At 44.1% G+C, this 20045-nt stretch overlaps 2 protein-coding genes across 2 annotated transcripts; both read right to left on the reverse strand.

Moving 5' to 3' along the window:
* Nucleotides 1–831: 831 nt before the first annotated feature.
* Nucleotides 832–6325, reverse strand: LOC120969984 (protein FAR1-RELATED SEQUENCE 5-like). The gene is made up of 3 exons (XM_040397349.3): nucleotides 6079–6325; nucleotides 3629–4425; nucleotides 832–3129 (listed from the first exon to the last, which is right to left on the reverse strand). Exon 3 carries the CDS (start codon nucleotides 2835–2837, stop codon nucleotides 1884–1886), a length of 954 nt encoding a protein of 317 aa, XP_040253283.2. The 5' UTR covers nucleotides 2838–3129; nucleotides 3629–4425; nucleotides 6079–6325; the 3' UTR covers nucleotides 832–1883.
* A 3034-nt stretch (nucleotides 6326–9359) lies between these two features.
* On the reverse strand, nucleotides 9360–11509 carry LOC109784391 (uncharacterized). Its single transcript, XM_020342979.4, has 7 exons — nucleotides 11033–11509; nucleotides 10826–10880; nucleotides 10632–10706; nucleotides 10407–10498; nucleotides 10006–10087; nucleotides 9791–9874; nucleotides 9360–9697 (listed from the first exon to the last, which is right to left on the reverse strand). Exons 1-7 carry the CDS (start codon nucleotides 11365–11367, stop codon nucleotides 9578–9580), a joined length of 843 nt encoding a protein of 280 aa, XP_020198568.1. The 5' UTR covers nucleotides 11368–11509; the 3' UTR covers nucleotides 9360–9577.
* Between the last annotated feature and the right edge of the window lie 8536 nt (nucleotides 11510–20045).

The raw sequence follows: 20045 nt of genomic DNA on the forward strand, positions 1-20045 counted from the left end.
ATGGGTAGTTGCACATTTTTTGGCACCAACCAAACCATCTACTTGCACAAAGTATTCATACAGTTGCACACAGATCAATGGGTAGTTGCAAATTTTTTGGCACCAACCAAATCATATAGTTGCACAAAGTATTCATACAGTTGCACATAGATCAATGGGTAGTTCCACATTTTTAGGGGGACAAAGTTGCATGGTCAAGAACACGGTCTTGCAAAAGCAAGGCTGTTAGTTTTCTTTTTACGATTATGGCCCCAACTCACGTCGAATAACATTTTTTCTTTTTTTTTTTCTTGCACAGCAATGAATGTGGTGTGTTCATGTTGTTCAATACTAGCATTTGGAATGGGAGACAATTGCCAAACTACGAACCAAAAGAGTGCCTAAGCATGAGGAGGATAATGACCTACAAGATGGTTGACTCTACTCTCAACAAAGCCCCATGTAAGGACATTGTACGGTACAATGAGTAAGTTTTGTTTTTGCTCCTTCTTTTATCCGCTACCATCGGTCTGCACGATAGTTGCACAATGGTACTCATTCAGTTGCACACCTAACACAAGTTCAGTTGCACAATTTCATCTGGGGTTTTTTTGCCCCAGGTTGCACATTCTGTTTCTTGAACTGTTGTTTGGTGGTGTTATTTTTAACCCTAAGAATGATACAATTTTATTCCTTTTCCTTTTTTTATTTTTTACATGGCATAGTACCTGGAGATGTTACGCTTGCACATACAGGGAAGATACTTGCACATTGATACTAATTAACTTGCACAACCCTTTTCGGTTCTGGTAAACCATCAAACAATCAATCACTAAAGGACAACACACATAGTAAAAAAAATTCTTTTTACTATGTTGCATGCGTAAATGTGTACATTTGCCAACAGAGGCATAAATAGGTAGCCTCACACATAGCAAAGTGATAGTATATAGGACTTTTTTAACATGAAATACAAATGGGCCAGATGCTAAGTTTAAACAACATAAAGAAGAAGTTTCCAAAGCAGTTTTTTGTTGCTGGATCTTCATAGTTCCATCCATGTCCTAACAGTGCAAAGCCAGAACTTTTCTTTTGATTCTTCCCCCATTTTATCTATTGCTTATATGTCACCAAGTTGTCACGCCAACTTCGTAGGGCAGCTAGCAGCATTGTGCTTATCTGAGTTGCAGTAGCTGCACCTGTTTTTCCTTTTCGGGTGCAGTTCAAGAGCTGAATGATAGCGTCTACTCCTTGCCCTCCCTTTTGTAGTTGACTTTGGCAGATCCCTAGGAGTTGCAACCTCATCGTCGTTGCTCGTAAGCGACATCCGCTCGGTGCAGTTAGTATGTCCCTGTGTTGCGTTACCCATAGGAAGAGGTGCCGAAGCATTACTCACACGTGGCCCACCATGACCCATCGGGAGGCTGTTCAGCACGACCCATGGGAGGAGGCACTAGAGCATGAGCAGCACGACCCATGGGAGGACATGGTGGACCACGACCAGCACGTCCCATGGGAGGAGGTGGTCCACCACGGCCCATGGGAGTAGGTGGTGGAGCACGTCCAGTAGGGGTAGTTGCTGGAGTAGGCCCTGTAGATGTAGGCGGCACGGGAGGATCCTGGTTGTTATCACCAGCGGACGGACCTGCCTCTCTTGCAGCCCTTTTTTTCCTTCTAGACTTGTTCAGCTGCACAATCTCTGTCGGCGCTGCATGCATGTGTTTATCAACAATGCCTTTTGCTGCATCAGAACCACAAGCAAAATTTGCTAGTTTTTGGAAGTCTGAGGTCATGTTAGCATGCCTAATTTCCTTTAGAGAGGCAGGAGGCATTACATCAGGTTGCTGGCTAGTGGCACTTGGCACACTTGGGACAGCAATTGGCGTCCAACGCGTCAACATGTACTACTCCGGGATGACATCAAGCCCAATATGTGTGAACACTTTCAGTATGTGGCAACAAAGGATGTCATCCCTCTCCATTTTGGTACACTCACATGAAAATTGTCCCTCGGGTATTTTTGCCAACACCAAGTAGTTCCTGGAACCATACTTCACAACCCATTCCATATTTGGTTTCAGCTCAAACGTTTCCACACAAATTTGGAATGCATTGTAGCGTCCAATCATCGAAAACTCATCACGGAACTTGCAGTAAAGATCTCTAGTATATGTCTTGTATGCCTGCTTCTCTATTGGGAATTGTGACCACATGTCAAGATCCAGATGTTCTGTCCTGTAGTCATTGCACCCTTCCTTGACGAGGATGTGTGTCTGTATTTTGTGGTACTGCTTCACAAAGTTCAAAATTGACTTGTGAGGGTTGACATACCGCTTCAAGACTGCATTGAACCCCTCACTTCGTTGTGTAGACTGCAAGAACGAGAAAAATCTATGCTTGAAGTAACATGGCACCCAAGTGTTCCTATATTCATATAGCTTCTCAAAATGGGTGTGTGTAATTGCCTCATATTTCATCATCAACACAGCCCAATTCTGTTCAAACTCATCTGGTGTGAAACTGAAATCAACGCAAAGGTTGAAATCTTCAGACAATCCCGGGTTCCGGCCTAGCAACCATCCAACTTTCTCTTGAGCTTTTTTCATGATGTGCCACCGACAATATCGGTGCACACTTGTGGGAAATATGTTCTTTATGGACTCTTTCATTGCCACATCCTGATCAGTAGTTATGTTATCCGGTGCCCTTTCATTCATAGCCTCTAGGAAAGCTCCAAAAACCCAATCAAAGCTAGTCTCCATTTCTTGCCTCACAAACATGCAGCCCAACATGAAAGACTGCCCATGAAGGTTGATTCCAATGAACGGAGCAAAAGGCATGTTGTACATATTGGTCATGTAGGTTGTGTCAAAGGAGACACATCATGATATGCCTCTGTATAAGCTTTCCGCGCAAAGCCATCCACCCAAAAAATGTTTTCTACCCTTCCTTCGAGATCTTATTTTATTTTATAGAAAAAGTCTGGATCATCTTTTTGCAACTCTTTAAAATGTTCAATTGTCTCAATAATGTCCCCCTCTTTCGTTGAGTCTTTGGAGAAGCCAGCACATCAGTTTGTTATTGCTTTAGGTCCATATGGTACATTTAGCTCCGAGCCATAAAACTCTGACATGATAGTCATCATACGGCCTGCAGGGAAGAAAGTTGATGTTAGATAGTTGCACACTTTACAAACAACAATTGCAGACTAAAGAAAAATAGTTGCACAACTGTTGACATGTGGTTGCCATAGAACTTATTTTTCATTGTTTCTCCCCTTTATTGCATGATGCAAAACAATTTAGAAATTTTTGTCTAGCATCAGTTGCAGAGATATGAACACTAGTCACAGGAAACTAGGTTCAATTGCATCGATAAGGAACACTAGTTTGCAGAACAAATACATATGGAGTTGCCATCAAAACTATGACCATTTTGTAAATCTATACATTATTCAATCAGCAAGTAGTTCCAACTTGTTTGTATTGTTTTGTGGTAGTGCTTTTTTCATAAATACTCAATCCTGGTTGCACAACACAGTGTATGTAACTGCACAACCCCCTGCTGCTAGTTGCACACTTGACATATTAGAATTAAACAACAATGTAGTGTGAAGTTTGGAGTTTTTGGGAGGTGAACGAGAACACACCTGAAGTGAGGTTGCAGTTGTAGAGTATCTCTAAGAACTTCTTTTCCTCCGGCGGTATACCCATGTGAGATCGCAAGTATTTGGAGAGCGAAGGCTTGGGGACCAAAGGATGATTATGATCACGGACAAAGTGGGTTACTTCCCACCGCCCATCCTTCAATTTAACCAGCATTTTTTCCTTACATTGTGTTTGCTTTATCCTTTCTCTCTTGCGCTTCTTCTTATTCTTCTTTTTTCCACTATCCTCTCCATTGAATATTGGCACTTCTTCCATTTCTTCTTCTTCACCCAAAGGTTTGGGGTCTGGTATAGGATCTAGCACAGGTGGCAATTCAGCTCCTGCATCATCCTATTTTGGCTTCCTAAACTTGTTACATGTAACTTGCTGTTTCTCCAATATGTTGGTATAAGAATTCCTCCTTGAAGTGTTCATCTTAATAGAGAAACCGATTTTTAGGGCATAATCATTGTAGTGATCCTTAGCACCCTGCAGAGTGTCAAATCTCATCCCAACAAATGGCTCCATTGGCTGAGAACCAGCCTCATCTTCATCCATAGCATTTCGATCAACACCAATTGGCCCTGCCCTTAGTTCTGTTTCAGTAGGTCCTGCAACTGTGGTGTTTGTTTCCTCGAGTGTATGGCTTTCTGATTGCATGTTGACATCTCATCAAGCCATGATCTTGATGAGGCTGTGTGAGACCCCTGAATGTACAAACTCGACATCATCATTTGGCAACTCATTGAGATCGGGAGGCAACACATTGAGGTCTATCATCCTTGAAAGTTGCTTCAACCTGCATTTTGTTTCAACAAAGAAGTCATTAGCAAGCTGTATTGGGGCATAGTTGCTAGCAATTTGAAGGCATGAATTTAACACCGTTACAATCATTTTCATTGCTTCGAAAACTGCAAGTAGTCAGTTTTTACATAGCTTTTTTTCTCCAGATACAACTTTTTTCATAGTAGTTGCACAAAGGTGTCATAGAATTGCACAATTTTTTCATACCAATTGGCACAAATTGTGAGCATTTCCAGTCACACAAACACAATTTTTGACAATTTTTTATGATATAAGCTAGATAAAAATGTAGCATGCCAGTTGCACACAAGTACTTTAAAAGTTGGAACAAGCGTCATTCTACTAAGACAATATAAGAATATTCAGGCAGTAGTTACATTTTTAGTGACCATCTTTTTTTGTTTTTTTGTATCTACAATGTGCAGTTCTAAGAAGAAAGGGAGGGCATGATTTTCTTCAGATGAATGCAAGTGGTTTAGTAAAAGAACTTAGTATGTTTTTCTCCAGATACAGTTTTTTTGATAGTAGTTGCACAAAGGCAACACAACATTTGCACAAAAGTGTCATAGAATTGCACAAATTTTTCATACCAGTTGGTCAAATTGTGAGCATTTCTAGTCACACAAACACATTTTTTTGACATTTTTTAATGATACAAACTGGATAAAAATGTAGCATACCAGTTGCACACAAGTAGTATCAAAGTTGGAACAAGCATCATAGTAGTTGGACAATATAAGAACATGTTTCAGGTAGTAGCTACATTTTTATTGACCATTTTTGTATCTACAATGTGCAGGTCTGACATGAAAGGGAGGACATGATTTACTGCAGATCAATGCAAGTGAAGATATCAAGCAAGGTCTGCTACAGCAACTTCAAAGATAGAAGCAAAATCAGATTTGAACTATATTTGTCTATAGCTATTTTAGTTAGATTTGCACAGCTAGAACAACGGTTTGATGGGTGTGTTTTTTAGATTTGTGATGGCAGCGTGTGAAAGCTATTTCCTAAGACCTATATTTGCAGATTGTTTTTTATCAGAACATATCGTATATTGCTCGTCATTGTATATTGGTTGTTTTCATCCATATCTTTTCAAGTTCATGCCAAGGTTGCACAGTTTTGTGCCTTTTTTATTTTTTCCAGTTGCACAATTTGTGGGGTATAGTTGGATGCTACAACTGGGTTAGTTGCACAAAATAGTTTCAGAGTTGCATAATCTACTGAGTTGGCACACATCACTCCTTCAGTTGCCTATTTTATTTGGCTTAGTTGCAGGAAAGTAACCTACTGGTTGCACAGTTTTTTCCTAAGATCTATATTTGCACAATTTTTTCAGTTGCACAGTTTGTGCTTATAGTTGGATGCTACAACTGGGTTAATTGCACAAAATAGCGTTAGAGCTGCATAATCTGCTGAGTTAGCACACGGTACTCCTTCAGTTGGCTACTTCATTTGACTTAGTTGCACGAAAAGGAAACTACTGGGTGCACAGTTTTTCTGCAAACACATTATGCAGGATTTCATTTGATTTTTGACAATCAAATACATGAGCAATACATGAGTAAAAGATGCGTGCAAGGAAATCATTACAAGGACAAATAGACAAGAGAGAATCAGGAAGAAGATGGGCAAGTCTTCTCACCTGTGGATCTCCAGGTAGGTTCTTTTTCCGCCCTCCTCCTTTTGATCTGCTTTTCTCTTGGTCTTCTTTTCTGATTTCTAAGCCCTCTTCTCTTCTCTTCTCTTATTTCTCCCTGGGAGCCGCCATGGTCGTTCTTCTCTCCTGGCGATGAAGGAGGATTTTGCCCCTGGGCAGATCCTTCTTTCGTGGGGAAGAAGAAGATGGCCTAGGGGTAGTTGGTCTCGCGCGGTTTGGTGAGGAGGGTGGGGTTCGGAGGCAGGTGCACGTGATCCCGCGGCCAGCTGTCCTCGCGGGGTTGTTTTCTCGAGCTTACCTATTCGTGCGGCGGGTCCTGGTGGTTTTCGTGCGCGCGGGTTGGGTCTGAGGCGGTTTCCGCGCGGGCGGGTGGGTGGGTTTCCTTTTTTGCTTCGGGGGGACCAGGCGGTTTCCTTTTTTCGTGGGCGCTGGCTAGCGATCCCAGGGCGGCCGGCCGCCCGCTAGACGCGCCCTAGATTTAGAGCTCCTCAATCCGACAATCCAGAGGGTTTGTATACAAAATATCCCAAGGATGCATGGGGTCCTCCAAAACTCCTGGAGAATTCTTATCACAGTCCAAAGAGTGATGTGAGCTTGCGCGTACCTTTTATTTTGGAACACACGTCCTACACTTGCGAACACGTATACACACACACACACTCATACACACTAGCAAGTAATATCTATTCTCGACTGAACTTGCTCGTTTGAAGACTGAAGAAGCTAATCACTGCATAGCAGAGTAGAAGAAAAAAACCTTGGCATTGACGGACGGAACGTGTGTGGTTTGTTGGTAGTCGTTTATCACAAGTTTTTTTGTTTTTTTGTTTTTGCAAATACGATCAGACGAGGCATGTTCGCATGATTAAGCTAGCAAGGTGGATCATCATCCCATCCCACACATTAGTTACTACCGAATTTCGAAAACTATTCCTAGCCGGCAGGCAAGTGGGAACCTCATTACACTCCCTTGCATCTCTTACAATCACTCGCGTGCTTACTCTTTCTTACATAATTATTACTTCCTCATTGAATGGAAAAAGAAAAACACTCCTATGCTTCGTCTTCCTTCATTAACCTCGATAAAGCTGCATCAACGTTGATTCTTTAGCCATGCTGGCTTGGTTAATTTGCTGCCACCGCAAGGGGCAACCGACTATCGGCGACGAAGCCGTAAGCTGAAGGAAGCGATCGAACGGTCGAATCGAAGTGAGATGTCAGGAGGGTATTGTAATGCATGTCAGTTCGTGGGCCTCGATGCGTGGAAACTTGTTGGGAGTAGATCCGACATTCTGACAGGTCAATTTGCTTCGGAACAACGTCAATTAGATCTGACAAATCCCCGGCCTCGGCCTCGGGACGAGAACGTACTGTATAGTCGTCTGCCGCGGCCAGAGCCGCCATGCATGGCGCGCCCCCCGTACTCGTACGTGCAGCGCGTATGCCGCCCGCTGATCCGGGGCCTCCGGTCCGCGCGCCGCGCGCCTCCGTTCGACCGAGGCGAGCCTTCCACTCCTCCGACCCGACTGACACCGTTCTGCCGCCGCATGCATCCACGCCCGCGCAGGCCGGCCGGCCGGCCTCGAACCCGCCGGCCGACGAGTGTACTGTACGTAGCTTTCGCAGGTCGCTACTCCAACCGTCAGTGCGGGAATCGTATAAGAAATCGCAGGCGCGGATCGACACGATCGACCGGTATGCGCGTGCATCTCCTGCACGCTTCTTCTTCTTCCTGGCATTTTCACATTCTACCTTCAATATGAGTCCGCATTTGGCGTCCAGACTTGCACAGCTCGGAGGAGTGTTCGTGTGCAGTGTATCACGTACGTAACATATGCCCCAAAAAAAGATTGTCATGTCGATATGTTTGCGGGTGTACGCGTCTCGGTGTTCCATTTGACCAGTCGCTGCTACTCCTATCCTAGCTAGCTACAGTAGCTAGCTTGCTGGTCAAAGAGAAACATATCACTGTCAGGTTCAGTGGGAGAGTGGATTGATTAAGCTGATCCTCCAAACCGATGCCTGCGGCGGAAACGTCGGTGGCGGTTTTCCTTCCCCCTTTTGAGGCGCGTACAGTACGGAACGTACCTAGCCCCGAGACAGGCGAGCAGGCAGGCCATATCGGTCTGATCTTTGCGCGAGGGTGCGTGATGGATTCTAAAGTTTAGGGTTCGTTTTATCTTTCGTCTACAAGTTTAAGGTTTGTTTTAGATTTTTTTTCTTCTCCGTGCCCGGCCGGGCGGGAAGTGACCGGGCTTATCTAGCGCAAGGCATAGCTAATCCATCTCCTTGTATGCCCGCGGACAGTGACCGGCAATCCTTGCCCGCGCCCATAGCCGTGTAGTACCTCATATATGATCCCTAAATTCATATGATTCATGCAACATGAAACAAACTACGTAGATCATCAACGAAATTCTGGAATATAGAACAAACGCGCATAAAATATCATAGTTAATCCGGACCAAAATACATACATTGTTAAAACATCACTAGATATGCAAACGGAGACGGACTGATGGCTAACCAATATTTCCAAACATCACTAGATATGCAAATTCAGCCATCACGTGCGCATATTTCCAAACAACCAATATTCAAGTCGGTATCAAGGTCCCTACATGATCAAAAGAAAAAACAGAAAATGAACAAGTAGAGCCCTCTATGTGAATGCCTCGCACTGAGAGGAAAATAAAAAAACCACAACTAACTCTTAGTAAATTCTTAGGTGTTGTACAATGCAAGGTGCTTAGGAGAGATGCTCAGAGAAATAAACTGATTTTTCAGAAGGACCGGTGCCTATTTGCATATTGTAGACGCTTAATTAACCATCCCTCATATAGAGATAAGCATTGATGCTTAGGAAAAGCTTCGTTTATTTTGCTAAGCACCCCCCTAAACACCTTGCATTGGACAAGGCCTTAGCGTTTCAATTATTTCTGACGGGAAATCAAGGTCCATGCAAAACTGCAACTATCAAGGAATTCCTAAAGTTTTGGGTGGAATTCAGAATTCAGTTAACGACGAGATTTAGTATCCTTTTTTGCATTTTCATAACTCGTGAAATGCCGAGTAGGCACGAATTCCCAAAAGGGTTTTCCATGAGATGGTAAATGAAAACGATTAGTCCCACACGAGGTTTGGGAATAAGTGATTGTCTGATAATGAGCAAGGAATATACGTCTTTCTGCTAAAGAGGATGACTGGTTACGAAGGGACCGTTTCGTTTTTGTAGGATGGTCTGGCCTATTGCTCTTTCCTTGTGCTTATTTCAAGTCGGTATCTTGTTTTTATTTACTTACTGATAAATCAGTGACATGTACAGATTTATTTTCAGAAATCAGAAGGTAGCTAGGCATGTACAGAGCTGGTGATGGACATACATGAATCTTTGGCTGGACAAGATGAGCCTGGTAGTAATATATATATACATGGAGATGGAGTGATGGCTACTGGTTATGGTTTGAAGGGAGTCTTCCCTTGGTCATGGAGATGGCCCGGCAAGGTACTGCAGCCACTCTTCAGGCAGGCCGTGCCTCCTCCTGATCGTCCTGAACGCGGATTTCGTCAAGGGCACCGCGATGATGTCGAATTCCTTAGGCCCCTGCGGCGCAATTCAGCAAGAATCACTCCTCTTACACGGGACAGTTCACAAATATTGCAGAATTAGTCAAGCAGAGCAAGCAATGTCACAGACCTTGGGGATCTTGCGTAGCTTCATGTTTGCTTGCAGTAGCGTCTTGTTACCCTTCCTGGAGTTGCATCTAGAGCATGCAGTTACCTAGCAATTCAGAGGTGTCAAATAACTTTATAAGACTCTTTATTTTCCGTCAAGTCTTGGTTTTGGCCAACGGCTGTTCTTCTTGATTTGAGGGAGGGTAAGAAGATAGTAGAAGTAGTGAGAATTCATACCAGGTTCTCCCATTCCCATTTGCCGCCACGCGAGGCCGGGATGACATGATCAATTGTGAGGTCATCTTCAGAAGAGCAATACCTGCAGTGCAGTGCAGACAGTGCGGCCAATTAACTCCTGATTATCCATCTATAGAAATGCACTATCCCCAGCATATTACTCTGGACTTTGTTTTGTTTGCTTCGGACACCTTTCTTTTCCCCGGTCCTAACAGCTTTTATCACCCTCAAGTCCACCATGTATATATAGTGTTACATTGTCAGTCATGTATCACATCTCAGAGATACATTGCCGAGAAAACAATAGTGATCTGATTAAGATCTAGTTATATGAAAGGAAATTTTGGCTTTAGCAACAGTGCAACGCTACTACTTCCCTAAGAAAACAGGGGAATGCTTACTGGCAACTGAACCCATCCCTGAAGAGTATGTTCTTCCGGCTAAGGCAGTGCTTGACCCTTCTCCTCTTCACAACTTGCAGCAGCTGTGGAACCTGACGAAGAAGACGATACATAGCAGTGAAAACAGTTCAACTCCATCAGGAATCGGGGGAAATTTCAATTCAATTTCCGGCGTCGGAAAACAGGGTCTAAGTGACTGACAAATCGATGGATCACCCCACATACCCTGAGAACCGCGGGGATGTAGAAGGACCCACTGGGAGAGGAGACCGTCTGATCGTAGTACTCCAGAACATCGGCCTGCATGGCTAAAACGATCACTGCATTAGCAGTTTGTTTCACAAAATGTAAGTTTGACCATCAGTGGAATGATGATGGTGATGAGGAACTGCTGGCTGCATTGCAGCAGAGAGGCTAACCTTCTCCATGAATTCCAGGCAGATCGCGCGCTTCCAGCAGACGACATTGACAGGCCTGCGCGAAGTTTCAGAACGGTTTCAAGATGCCAATCAAAAAGCAGAAGCTACGCTATAATTAACCTCGCTTGCTCACGCTAATCACCATTCTTAGCTGAAATTTACCTGAGTCGTGAGCATGGTAATTACTAGTAAAGAGTGTGGCTTTACCTGTAGGAGAGATCAAGAACGAGCCCCCTGAACCCGGACAGATCGTCGTCGCCAAACTCCTCGTCGTCCTCCTCCCCGTCGATGATCAGCACGGCCTCCGCCTCCTCCGCCTCCTCGGCGCGCTCGTCCTCTTCCTTGGTCGCGCCGCGTCCGCCGGACCGGTTGTTCCTCCCGCGCGCCCGCGCCGGCCACGCCGGCGCCACGAGCCTGCGGGAGCCGTCGCTCCAGCCCAGCCCGGCCAGCGCGCCGGGCAGCCCGCTCCTGGGCGACCGCTGCCCGAGCGGGCCCCGCAGGTCGCGGCGGAATGGGAGCGGGGACGCCACCTTGGCCGCCATCGATCGATCAGTGCGCTGCTCACTGCGCGTGCGATCACGGCAAGTTTTGCGCGATTTTTCTTGAGCCCTCGTTGTCTTGTAGCTTGGGAGGTTGGGGACGCTGCTTTGGAGCGCTGAGAGCCACTGGTTGGTTACCGTAGAAAGCATGGACGAAATATCTCCCTCCATTTTCATTTTATTTGACCTGTATTTTCTTGCCTATTTCATTTCTGAAGGTGAAACGGGAGTTTTTATTTTATGGTAAGCAGGGATATGATCAGGAAAAATTGACTGTAGAGTCAACTTGTTGACCTTTTCTGTTGACGGGAAATTACGAAGTGAAACAAGGGCACAGATTTTTGGCTCCCGGGTGCTACTGAGAAAATAAAAAAAAAATCTGGAAATTCAGGATATCAAATTTGGGTGCCCAATCTACTTCCGTGCAAATTTCCGTGAAAAAAATGACTCCATGGATGTTAGAATCATTACTGTGTAATCTAGATTATTGACTCTAGTGCAAGTGGGAGACTGAAGGAAATATGCCCTAAAGGCAATAATAAAGTTATTATTTATTTCCTTATATCATGATAAATGTTTATTATTCATGCTAGAATTTTATTAATCGGAAACATAATACATGTGTGAATACATAGACAAACAGAGTGTCACTAGTATGCCTCTACTTGACTAGCTCGTTGATCAAAGATGGTTATGTTTCCTAACCATAGACAAAGAGTTGTCATTTGATTGACGGGATCACATCATTAGAAGAATGATGTGATTGACTTGACCCATTCCGTTAGCTTAGCACTTGATCGTTTAGTATGTTGCTATTGCTTTCTTCATGACTTATACATGTTCCTATGACTATGAGATTATGCAACCCCCGTTTACCGGAGGAACACTTTGTGTGCTATCAAACGTCACAATGTAACTGGGTGATTATAAAGGTGCTCTACAGGTGTCTCCGAAGGTACTTGTTGGGTTCGCGTATTTCGAGATTAGGATTTGTCACTCCGATTGTCGGAGAGGTATCTCCGGGCCCACTCGGTAATGCACATCACTATAAGCCTTGCAAGCATTGTAACTAATGAGTTAGTTGCAGGATGATGTATTATGGAATGAGTAAAGAGACTTGCCGGTAACGAGATTGAACTAGGTATTGAGATGCCGACGATAGAATCTCGGGCAAGCAACATACCGATGACAAAGGGACCAACATATGTTGTTATGCGGTTTGACCGATAAAGATCTTCGTAGAATGTGTGGGAGCCAATATAAGCATCCAGGTTCTGCTATTGTTATTGATCGGAGACGTGTATCGATCATGTCTACATAGTTCTCGAACCCGTAGGGTCCGCACTTAAAGTTCGATGACGGTTATATTATGAGTTTATGTGTTTTGATGTACCGAAGGTAGTTCGGGGTCCCGGATATGATCACGGACATGACGAGGAGTCTCGAAATGGTCGAGACATAAAGATCAATATATTGGACGACTATATTTGGACACCGGAATGGTTCCGAGTGAGATTGGGATAATACCGCAGCATCGAGAGGTTATCGGAACCCCCCGGGAGGTATATGGGCCTTAATGGGCTTTAGTGGAAAGGAGGGGAAAGGAGCAAGGGAGGGGGCACGCCGCCCCTTGCCCCAATCCGAACTGGGAAAGGGAAGGGGGCGGCGGCCCCCCTTCTCCTTCCTTCTCTCCACCTCCTCCTTCCCCCTTCTCCTAGTTGGAATAGGAAAGGGGGGCAAAACCTACTTGGAGTAGGATTGCCCCCCCTTGGGCGCGCCTCCTCCCCTTGGCCGACCCCCTCCTCCTCCCCCCCCCTTTATATACGGAGGAGGGGGGCACCCCATAGACACAACAATTGATCCCTTGGATCTCTTAGCCGTGTGCGGTGGCCCCCCTCCACCATAATCCACCTCGATAATATCGTAGCGGTGCTTAGGCGAAGCCCTGCGTCGGTAGAACATCATCATCGTCACCACGCCGTCGTGCTGACGGAACTCTCCCTCAAAGCTCGGCAGGATCGGAGTTCGAGGGACGTCATCGAGTTGAACGTGTGCTGAACTCGGAGGTGCCGTGCATTCGGTACTTGATTGGTCGGATCGTGAAGACGTACGACTACATCAACCACGTTGTGATAACGCTTTCGCTTTCGGTCTACGAGGGTACGTGGACACACTCTCCCATCTCGTTGCTATGCATCACCATGATCCTGTGTGTGCATAGAAAAACTGTTGAAATTACTACGTTCCCCAACAGTGGCATCCGAGCCAGGTTTTATGCGTAGATGCTATATGCACGAGTAGAACACAAGTGAGTTGTGATCGATACAAGTCATACTGCTTACCAGCATGTCATATTTTGGTTCGGCGGTATTGTTGGATGAAGCGGCCCGGACCGACATTACGCGTACGCTTACGCGAGACTGGTTCTACCGACGTGCTTTGCACACAGGTGGCTGGCGGGTGTCAGTTTCTCCAACTTTAGTTGAACCAAGTGTGGCTACGCCCGGTCCTTGAGAAGGTTAAAACAACACTAACTTGACGAACTATCGTTGTGGTTCTGATGCGTAGGTAAGAACGGTTCTTGCTAAGCCCGTAGCAGCCACGTAAAACTTGCTACAACAAAGTAGAGGACGTCTAACTTGTTTTTGCAGGGCATGTTGTGATGTGATATGGTCAAGGCATGATGCTAAATTTTATTGTATGAGATGATCATGTTTTGTAACCGAGTTATCGACAACTGGCAGGAGTCATATGGTTGTCGCTTTATTGTATGCAATGCAATCACCCTGTAATGCTTTACTTTATCACTAAGCGGTAGCGATAGTCGTAGAAGCATAAGTTGGCGAGACGACAACGATGCTACGATGGAGATCAAGGTGTCGCGCCGGTGACGATGGTGATCATGATGGTGCTTCGGAGATGGAGATCACAAGCACAAGATGATTATGGCCATATCATATCACTTATATTGATTGCATGTGATGTTTATCTTTTATGCATCTTATCTTGCTTTGATTGACGGTAGCATTATAAGATGATCTCTCACTAAATTTCAAGAAAAAAGTGTTCTCTCTGAGTATGCACCGTTGCGAAAGTTCTTCATGCTGAGACACCACGTGATGATCGGGTGTGATAGGCTCTACATTCATATACAACGGGTGCAAAACAGTTGCACACGCGAAATACTCAGGTTAAACTTGACGAGCCTAGCATATGCATATATGGCCTCGGAACACTGAGACCGAAAGGTCGAGCGTGAATCATATACTAGATATGATCAACATAGTGATGTTCACCATTGAAACTACTCCATCTCACGTGATGATCGGACATGGTTTAGTTGATTTGGATCATGTGATCACTTAGATGATTAGAGGGATGTCTATCTAAATGGGAGTTCTTAAGTAATATGATTAATTGAACTTAAATTTATCATGAACTTAGTACCTGATAGTATTTTGCATGTCTATGTTTGTTGTAGATAGATGGCTCGTGCTGTTGTTCCGTTGAATTTTAATGCGTTCCTTGAGAAAGCAAAGTTGAAAGATGATGGTAGCAATTACACAGACTGGGTCCGTAACTTGAGGATTATCCTCATTGCTGCACAGAAGAATTGCGTCTTGGAAGCACCGCTAGGTGCCAAACCTGCTGCAGGAGCAACACCAGATGTTATGAACGTCTGGCAGAGCAAAGCTGATGACTACTCGATAGTTCAGTGTGCCATGCTTTACGGCTTAGAACCGGGACTTCAACGACGTTTTGAACGTCATGGAGCATATGAGATGTTCCAGGAGTTGAAGTTAATATTTCAAGCAAATGCCCGGATTGAGAGATATGAAGTCTCCAACAAGTTCTACAGTTGCAAGATGGAGGAGAATAGTTCTGTCAGTGAGCATATACTCAGAATGTCTGGGTATAACAATCACTTGATTCAACTGGGAGTTAATCTTCCGGATGATAGCGTCATTGACAAAATTCTTCAATCACTGCCACCAAGCTACAAGAGCTTCGTGATGAACTATAACATGCAAGGGATGGATAAGACGATTCCCGAGTTCTTCGCAATGCTAAAGGCTGCGGAGGTAGAAATCAAGAAGGAGCATCAAGTGTTGATGGTCAATAAGACCACCAGTTTCAAGAAAAAGGGCAAAGGGAAGAAGAAGGGGAACTTCAAGAAGAACATCAAACAAGTTGCTGCTCAAGAGAAGAAACCCAAGTCTGGACCTAAGCCTGAGTGCTTCTACTGCAAGCAGACTGGTCACTAGAAGCGGAACTGCCCCAAGTATTTGGCGGATAAGAAGGACGGCAAGGTGAATAAAGGTATATGTGATATACATATTATTGATGTGTACCTTACTAATGCTCGCAGTAGCACCTGGGTATTTGATACTGGTTCTGTTGCTAATATTTGCAACTCGAAACAGGGACTACAGATTAAGCGAAGATTAGCTAAGGATGAGGTGACGATGCGCGTGCGAAATGGTTCCAAAGTCGATGTGATCGCGGTCAGCACGCTACCTCTACATCTACCTTCGGGATTAGTTTTAGACCTAAATAATTGTTATTTGGTGCCAGCGTTAAGCATGAACATTATATCTGGATCTTGTTTGATGCGAGACGGTTATTCATTTAAATCAGAGAATAATGGTTGTTCTATTTATATGAGTAATATCTTTTATGGTCATGCACCCTTGAGGAGTGGTCTATTTATATTAAATCTCGATAGTAGTGATACACATATTCATAATATTGAGGCCAAAAGATGCAGAGTTGATAATGATAGTGCAACTTATTTGTGGCACTGCCGTTTAGGTCATATCGGTGTAAAGCGTATGAAGAAACTCCATACTGATGGAATTTTGGAACCACTTGATTATGAATCACTTGGTACTTGCGAACCGTGCCTCATGGGCAAGATGACTAAAACGCCGTTCTCCGGAACTATGGAGCGAGCAACAGATTTGTTGGAAATCATACATACAGATGTATGTGGTCCAATGAATGTTGAGGCTCGCGGCGGGTATCGTAATTTTCTCACCTTCACAGATGATTTAAACAGATATGGGTATATCTACTTAATGAAACATAAGTCTGAAATATTTGAAAAGTTCAAAGAATTTCAGAGTGAAGTGGAAAATCATCGTAACAAGAAAACAAATTTTCTACGATCTGATCGTGGAGGAAAATATTTGAGTTACGAGTTTGGTCTTCATTTGAAACAATGCGGAATAGTTTCGCAACTCACGCCACCCGAAACACCACAGCGTAATGGTGTGTCCGAACGTCGTAATCGTACTTTACTAGATATGGTGCGATCTATGATGTCTCTTACTGATTTACCGCTATCGTTTTGGGGTTATGCTTTAGAGACAGCTGCCTTCATGTTAAATAGGGCACCATCGAAATCCATTGAGACGACGCCTTATGAACTATGGTTTGGCAAGAAACCAAAGTTGTCGTTTCTTAAAGTTTGGGGCTGCGATGCTTATGTGAAAAAGCTTCAACCTGATAAGCTCGAACCCAAATCGGAGAAATGTGTCTTCATAGGATACCCAAAGGAAACTGTTGGGTACACCTTCTATCACAGATCTGAAGGCAAGACTTTTGTTGCTAAATTTGGATCCTTTCTAGAGGAGTTTCTCTTGAAAGAAGTGAGTGGGAGGAAAGTAGAACTTGATGAGGTAACAGTACCTGCTCCCTTATTGGAAAATAGTTCATCACAGAAACCGGTTCCTGTGATGTCTACACCAATTAGTGAGGAAGTTAATGATGATGATCATGAAACTTCAGATCAAGTTGTTACTGAACCTCGTAGGTCAACCAGAGTAAGATCCGCACCAGAGTGGTACGGTAATCTTGTTCTGGAGGTTATGTTACTAGACCATGACGAACCTACGAACTATGAAGAAGCGATGGTGAGCCCAGATTCCGCAAAATGGCTTGAAGCCATGAAATCCGAGATGGGATCCATGTATGAGAACAAAGTATGGACTTTGGTGGACTTGCCTGATGATCGTCAAGCCATCAAGAATAAATGGATCTTCAAGAAGAAGACTGACGCTGACGGTAGTGTTACTGTCTATAAAGCTCGACTTGTTGCAAAAGGTTTTCGACAAGTTCAAGGGATTGACTACGATGATCTTCTCACCCGTAGCAATGCTTAAGTCTGTCCGAATCATGTTAGCAATTGCCGTATTTTATGATTATGAAATTTGGCAAATGGATGTCAAAACTGCATTCCTGAATGGATTTCTGGAAGAAGAGTTGTATATGATGCAACCGGAAGGTTTTGTCGATCCAAAGGGAGCTAACAAAGTGTGCAAGCTCCAGCGATCCATTTATGGACTGGTGCAAGCCTCTCGGAGTTGGAATAAACGTTTTGATATTGTGATCAAAGCATATGGTTTTATACAGACTTTTGGAGAAGCCTGTATTTACAAGAAAGTGAGTGGGAGCTCTGTAGCATTTCTAATATTATATGTGGATGACATATTATTGATTGGAAATGATATAGAATTTCTGGATAGCATAAAAGGATATTTGAATAAGAGTTTTTCAATGAAGGACCTCGGTGAAGCTGCTTACATATTGGGCATCAAGATCTATAGAGATAGATCAAGACGCTTAATTGGACTTTCATAAAGCACATACCTTGACAAAGTTTTGAAGAAGTTCAAAATGGATCAAGCAAAGAAAGGGTTCTTGCCTGTGTTACAAGGTGTGAAGTTGAGTAAGACTCAATGCCCGACCACTGCAGACGATAGAGAGAAAATGAAAGATGTTCCCTATGCTTCAGCCATAGGCTCTATCATGTATGCAATGTTGTGTACCAGACCTGATGTGTGCCTTGCTATTAGTTTAGCAGGGAGGTACCAAAGTAATCCAGGAGTGGATCACCGGACAGTGGTCAAGAACATCCTGAAATACCTGAAAAGGACTAAGGATATGTTTCTCGTTTATGGAGGTGACAAAGAGCTCATCGTAAATGGTTACGTTGATGCAAGCTTTGACACTGATCCGGACGATTCTAAATCGCAAATCGGATACGTGTTTATATTAAACGGTGGAGCTGTCAGTTGGTGCAGTTCTAAACAAAGCGTTGTGGCGGGATCTACGTGTGAAGCGGAGTACATTGCTGCTTCGGAAGCAGCAAATGAAGGAGTCTGGATGAAGGAGTTCATATCCGATCTAGGTGTCATACCTAGTGCATCGGGTCCAATGAAAATCTTCTGTGACAATACTGGTGCAATTGCCTTGGCAAAGGTATCCAGATTTCACAAGAGGACCAAGCACATCAAGAGACGCTTCAATTCCATCCGGAACCAAGTCTAAGTGGGAGACATAGAGATTTGCAAAATACATACGGATTTGAATGTTGCAGACCCGTTGACCAAGCCTCTTCCACGAGCAAAACATGATCAGCACCAAGACTCCATGGGTGTTAGAATCATTACTGTGTAATCTAGATTATTGACTCTAGTGCAAGTGGGAGACTGAAGAAAATATTCCCTAGAGGCAATAATAAAGCTATTATTTATTTCCTTATATCATGATAAATGTTTATTATTCATGCTAGAATTGTATTAACCGGAAACATAATACATGTGTGAATACATAGACAAACAGAGTGTCACTAGTATGCCTCTACTTGACTAGCTCGTTAATCCAAGATGGTTATGTTTCCTGACCATAGACAAAGAGTTGTCATTTGATTAACGGGATCACATCATTAGGAGAATGTGTGATTGACTTGACCCATTCCGTTAGCTTAGCACTTGATCGTTTAATATGTTGCTATTGCTTTCTTCATGACTTATACATGTCCCTATGACTATGAGATTATGCAACTCCCGTTTACCGAAGGAACACTTTGTGTGCTACCAAACGTCACAACGTAACTGGGTGATTCTAAAGGTGCTCTACAGGTGTCTCCGAAGGTACTTGTTGGGTTGGTGTATTTCGAGATTTGGATTTGTCACTCCGATTGTCGGAGAGGTATCTTTGGGCCCACTCGGTAATGCACATCACTATAAGCCTTGCAAGCATTGTAACTAATGAGTTAGTTGCAGGATGATGTATTACGGAACGAGTAAAGAGACTTGTCGGTAACGAGATTGAACTAGGTATTGAGATACCGACGATCGAATCTCGGGCAAGTAACATACCGATGACAAAGGGACCAACGTATGTTGTTATGCGGTTTGACCGATAAAGATCTTCGTAGAATGTGTGGGAGCCAATATGAGCATCCAGGTTCCGCTATTGGTTATTGACCGGAGTCGTGTCTCGGTCATGTCTACATAGTTCTCGAACCCGTAAGGTCCGCATGCTTAAAGTTCGATGACGGTTATATTATGAGTTTATGTGTTTTGATGTACCGAAGGTAGTTCGGGGTCCCGGATATGATCACAGACATGACGAGGAGTCTCGAAATGGTCGAGACATAAAGATCGATATATTGGACGACTTTGGAAACCGGAATGGTTCCGAGTGAGATTGGGATAATACCGGAGCACCGAGAGGTTATCGGAACCCCCCCCCCCCCGGAGGTATATGGGCCTTAATGGGCTTTAGTGGAAAGGAGGGGAAAGGAGCAAGGGAGGGGGCGCCCCCCTTACCCCAATCCGAATTGGGAAAGGGAAGGGGGCGGCGGCCCCCCTTCTCCTTCCTTCTCTCCACCT

This window comes from Aegilops tauschii, chromosome 7 (genome assembly GCF_002575655.3).
Source record: "Aegilops tauschii subsp. strangulata cultivar AL8/78 chromosome 7, Aet v6.0, whole genome shotgun sequence".
Lineage (NCBI taxonomy): Eukaryota > Viridiplantae > Streptophyta > Magnoliopsida > Poales > Poaceae > Aegilops > Aegilops tauschii.

What these genes read in the sequence shown, in the direction of transcription:
- LOC120969984 (XM_040397349.3), bottom strand. Translation starts at nt 2,837, where the DNA reads ATGACCAATATGTACAACATGCCTTTTGCTCCGTTCATTGGAATCAAC.
- LOC109784391 (XM_020342979.4), bottom strand. Translation starts at nt 11,367, where the DNA reads ATGGCGGCCAAGGTGGCGTCCCCGCTCCCATTCCGCCGCGACCTGCGG. An exon ending in GCCTGGAATTCATGGAGAAG is followed by an intron (nt 10,707 to 10,825) that starts GTTAGCCTCTCT and finishes TTAGCCATGCAG; the next exon opens with GCCGATGTTCTGGAGTACTA. An exon ending in AGGGATGGGTTCAGTTGCCA is followed by an intron (nt 10,088 to 10,406) that starts GTAAGCATTCCC and finishes ACTGCACTGCAG; the next exon opens with GTATTGCTCTTCTGAAGATG.